Source organism: Fulmarus glacialis, unplaced genomic scaffold (genome assembly GCF_000690835.1).
Source record: "Fulmarus glacialis isolate BGI_N327 unplaced genomic scaffold, ASM69083v1 scaffold23608, whole genome shotgun sequence".
Classification (NCBI taxonomy): domain Eukaryota; kingdom Metazoa; phylum Chordata; class Aves; order Procellariiformes; family Procellariidae; genus Fulmarus; species Fulmarus glacialis.
This window is the reverse complement of record NW_009227912.1, coordinates 11460-16594: the sequence shown is the minus strand read 5'-3', so window position 1 is coordinate 16594 and position 5135 is coordinate 11460. Positions and strand designations below refer to the sequence as shown.

General features: G+C 40.3%; 1 protein-coding gene across 1 annotated transcript; it reads left to right on the top strand.

Annotated features, from left to right (window-relative positions):
• Positions 1-1612: 1612 nt before the first annotated feature.
• On the top strand, positions 1613-2449 carry LOC104080804 (nuclear pore complex protein Nup93-like; the record flags this gene model as incomplete). The annotated part of the gene is made up of 2 exons (XM_009583316.1): positions 1613-1791; positions 2332-2449. Coding segments are annotated over exons 1-2 (297 nt in total), but the record flags the coding sequence as incomplete, so codon positions are not given.
• Positions 2450-5135: the final 2686 nt, after the last annotated feature.

The following is a 5135-nucleotide window of genomic DNA, read 5'->3' as shown; positions in this document are numbered from 1 at the left end:
CCCCCCTCCCCGTTCACCTCCATCTCGGTGGCATGCTAATCTGTTCAAACAGATTCAGTTTCTGCTATCTCACCTGATTAATAAGTCAGTGCGAATACGATCGCTGCCTCCCCCAGTAGCCCACAGCTTTCCAGAAGTGGGTGGGGAGTGATTGTGAAATTCTCCGTTCCTGGATGCCGGCTGCTAGGGTTTGTCCTGGCACCCAGGCAGTAGGGATCAGTTTCTCTTTCTAATTGCCTATGTCTGAATGAATCATCATGCAGTGCTTTTAAATCACTTGTCCAGACAGACGAAAGCAGTGCTGTTGCCACTGGTGGTTGTACTTGGGAATGGTGGTGAGACTGAGAACATGAGGAATATTAAAATTGTACGATTAAATTGCATTGGTATGGTTGAGGGGTACCAGGAAATACTTGAATTGCAGGCTATTTTTGGTTTGTAAGAATGCCCTGTTTTCTCCTTGGTGGGCTCCCTTGAACCAGGTAGTTTCCATTGATTTTACTTTGGAGTAAATGATCAAGAGCTGGAGTTAATGCTTGAAATCTGGTTTGTCTTATTTGATCCCAGGCCTTACAGGTTATGGTGCAAATGCTATGAGAGAGAGATTGTACTGGAGATTCCCATGTCTGTAGCACCATTCAGCAAGACTAGATTTCTATGGTCTTCTCCTATGGCTTTACAGAGGTGCCAGGTGCTCATAGCATGTAGCTGATTTAGCTGCAAATCATGGATTTGGTGCGTGAAGTTGAGGGTTTGAGTTTCGTATTTCATTAATGTGGACACCATTGCAGCTACGTGTTTTTTCCACATTGATCCCAAGCATGTACTTTTTTGTCCTTTCTGTAAAAATAACAGGCTTCAGCCTGAAACTGGAACTGTACGATGCACCAATGACCTCATCTGTTAGTGCCCTTGCCTTTTGCTGTACAGTTTCTTTAACTATTCTCTCATTTGGTCTATGCAAGCAGTTCTCTCAAACACTGGTAAGACTTTCTGTGTGCATCAAAGCTAGATGTACACCTTTTACTTTGGATCAACATGTGCATATTTCTTTTGATTTTGGGGGTTAATGACATGGGTGAACACATTTTAATAGATGACTAGTTGTGGCTATGTATATGCTCGTCTGTTTTGCTGTTAATTTGACCTCATGTTTAAATTATGCGTGTTTACAGCCCTCATATATACATATATATCTATGCGTGCATGTGCATGTGTCTCCATTTTTAATATATATATTAAAAAAATATACAAGTAGTTTATAGCTAAATTAACACCAAATTCTTCACAGGGACTTCTCTGCTTTCACTCTCCTTTGTACCAAGGCAATATATGCACTGTCATATGGCATCTGCATCCTGCTTCTGACAGGTCCATAGATCTGCCTTAAGAATGTAGTCCTGCAAGGCAAAGCTCTCTGAGACCACTTGAAAGTATTTGCTTGATGCTTAGCGCTTGGGGGAGATGGGCAGAAGAGTATCCTGTTCTAGAAGACCCACTCTTGCTGGTCTGTCTGTGTGCCCGTAGGTATAGAAACTGTTTATAGCTCAGCAAGAATTTTCTCTCTTTCTCTGAAGGTTTCTGTGCATCCTGACTAAAACCTGCAACAGAGATGGATACTGAAGGCTTTGGAGAGCTTCTCCAGCAGGCAGAACAGCTTGCAGCCGAGACAGAGGGTATCTCTGAGCTCCCTCATGTAGAACGCAACCTGCAGGAGATCCAGCAGGCCGGGGAGCGCCTGCGTTCCCGCACTCTGACCCGCACTTCCCAGGAGACTGCAGATGTTAAAGCGTAAGTATGGAGCACCGGCATTGGAGACACTGTGCAGAGGGTAGAAGCTGTTTATGGGTTTGGTTTCTAACGTGTGGGGGATTCTTGCCAGGAGGACATGCCCGGGAGAAACAGAATGACTGCAAAGCTGTTTTTCCCAACCCCCCAACTTTCTCTTACTTAGGGGGAAAAAAAAAAAAAATGAATGATTTATCTGACGAGCTACCATTCCTGATTGCAGGCACTAAAGCCAAGAAGTGAAGTACCTTGTTCTGGCCACTGCTGAAGACATTTACCAACATGCTATAGAATTTTCTCTCTGGAAGGACTTGGCAGCTGTGCAGTACTGCAGTGGAAAAGCAGAAAGAGTTCTTTTTGCTGAGGTGGTTAGATATACACATAGGGCTGTTCAAAGTTTGGTTTTTATGCAGTTTTCATAACACAGCTGGGAGCACTGTCTGTACGTGGCTAGCTGCTGACCTAAATATTGGCAATGAATTTGGGTTTAGAGTTCTGTCTGTTCAATACTAATTTCATACCTGTACAATTTCTTTCTCATAGGTCTGTTCTTCTCGGGTCTAGAGGGCTTGATATATCTCACATTTCTCAGCGACTAGAGAGTCTAAGTGCAGCCACTACATTTGAGCCTCTTGAACCTGTGAAGGACACTGACATCCAGGTAGGGGCATTTCTGACGTGTGAATTACACTGCCCTTGTAACTGCCATTCCTGTATTGTAGTTCAAAGCTCTTCTAAGGCTATTGTGGAAGTAGTCTTGCTCTGTGTTTAATTCACTGGCTAGAAGTAGTACAGAGGAGAGATGCTGCTTTCAGTGATGAAAGATGTTTGAGTTAGCCATCAGAAGCAGCATTAAGTACCATATCGGCAGAAGTACTTAAATTCCAAACTGTTGCTGAAGTCAAGAGGAACTATGTACTTACTGCCTTTGTGGAGCTGTCTTTGTTGGCTTTGTAAGCCCAAATTGCACAGGGATACATCTCCCTCATAGTTTTGAGACCTTTTTTTATGTCTGATTGGAAGAACCACTTGGCAATTTTGAGGTGTTGGAATAGGGGGCATTTAAATCAATATGGAAAAGAGGTGAGTATAGGTTTTTCTGTCACTGTATCTCAGATGTCATAACCTTGTCTTCGTGGTTGACTGACTTTGCCATGTTTCGTGTGCTTTACCAGTGTGATTTAATCTTGTAAATTTTCTTGTAGATCATCTCCCCAGCTGTCTTAGAAATTAATGTGACCCATCTATTTTTGCTTTATGATAGTTGCCTGCCCTTGTAGAATATCTTTCTTCATGATGAAGAAATCTGTGGTATTCATTACTCAGTTAAGAGCTAGTTATGGAATTGATGTTGTGGATTGCATTGAAGGTAACAGTCCGAATTACTGATTAATCATTTTGAAGCTTATATTCTCTCTACTTACTGGCAGATGGCTAAATTAGGAGTGTCAAAAGAGTTGTAAGCTCTTCTTTTTCGCAGAAGTAGTATGCCCTAAACTACTTAACTTCAGAAGGGGAAGGGAGGGAAAGGAGGCCTGTGAGGGGTTACCCCATTTTGTCTGTGATATGTTTTATTTAAGCATTTGCTGCCATCCATTTTGGGTTGACGGGCCCTTAGTCTAGTCTCAGTCTAGTGCTAGGAGGCCTGTGGCCTCCTCTCTTCAGTCAGATTTATTTAATCCGCTATTTTCTAAGGACCATAGCCTTTCCAGCAGAAGCAGCATGTGCCCAGGGTCCCGTAGCAAGGAGGTGTTTCCTTGAGGGGCAAGCAGTACTCCTCCGTGTCAGGGCTGCCTTCAGCCCTCTTGGGCTGGGAATGCGACAGGGTGAGTATGTGTGTGAGAACTGAATACTCAGGGCATCTAATGTGTTTCTCAAATACGTGATTTCTTCTTGTGCCTTCGCACCTCTTCACATTCTGGCGATTCCTAGCATATTTGGCTATCTTCTCTCACCCTCCCCAGATGATTTTACCCTCTTTTTCACTAAAAATTAGTGCACTCCGGAGACTTTATCTATTGCATGATCACAGAGTGAGAGCTCTAAACCACTGGCATTGTTCACTTTCTGTCTTTTCTCGTTTTATTCGTTTGTTCCAATTTCTGATGTTGTTGTATTTTTTTTTATTGGTGATGTTAAACTTGGTTTGTCTTCCTTGAGCCCCATTCTGTCTAGATTTTTTTCAAGAACTCTTCCCTTTTTTTTTTTTTTTAGGTTTACTACTGCTGTTAATTCTTCTTTGATTTCTGGTGTTTTTCCTTTCTCCTTTAAGAGCAATCTTATTGTAGATTCTTAAGCCCAGAAGCAGTGGAGCTCTTGGCTCTTTGGATTGAGCCGTGTGGCACATGAGGAAAACAGATAGGACTGCATAATACTCACATTTTATTTTATTTTACTGGTTACCTAAATGTGAAAATGTGAAAGCTTTCTTCTTGCTTAATTATATCAGATCTCAAGGCCTTATCACTTGATATGGTGATTCTGGTATATTCTGGTGATGATCTTGTATATTTTTTCATCTCCAGTATATATTTTTTTTTATGACCCATGTCAATATTTGAACATTTTTCATTAGAATGCATTTATTTCTTTAAAAAAGGAAGTGTTTAAGCTTGAATAGATGGCAGCTGACATTATGAACTAAGCTTGCTATAAACTATTAAAATTATTTAAATAAACATAAGCATATTTAGTTTTTAAACAAAAAAGAAGTGACAGATGAGATTTCTTAATTAGAAAAGTTTGAAGGATGTGGGAGGAAATTTTTTTTAAAAATATCTTGCCATCTGAAATGAAGAGATTTTCAGCCATGCTTAAACAAATTTGGTATCTGAGACCCTTGATTTCAACTCTAGGTGATTTCTGTGGGAACTGGGTACTTACCTTGCATAGCATTCTTTAAAGTTTCTTAAATATTGGTCGGTTTGCATGTTTAGGTGCTGAAATGCCTCTGTCTAGCCATCATTTTCAGTCTGTCTTTTTGCTACTGAAGTTGATGATTTCTTTTGGTCTCATAGGAGACAATTTGAAATGTAGACAATTTGAAATGCAAACACTTTGAAATAATTTTGAAATACAAGCTGGATACTTTCTTCTTTATATAAGGCAGTTTAATTGACTGAAAGTTTTTATATGGTCTATTTCTCCTAGGATTCTAGTCCATCCTAGTGGAGCTTGACATGAAGCACCTGTGTAAGCACGTGTGTAAATATCATCTAGTAAATAAGAAATTTCTTATTCATTGTTTCCAAACTTAATAAAAGATGTTTAAGATTCTGAATAAATACTGTACTTTTAAAATGAGTTTCTATTGTGGATATAGATACAATTGTATCCTCCTATTACGG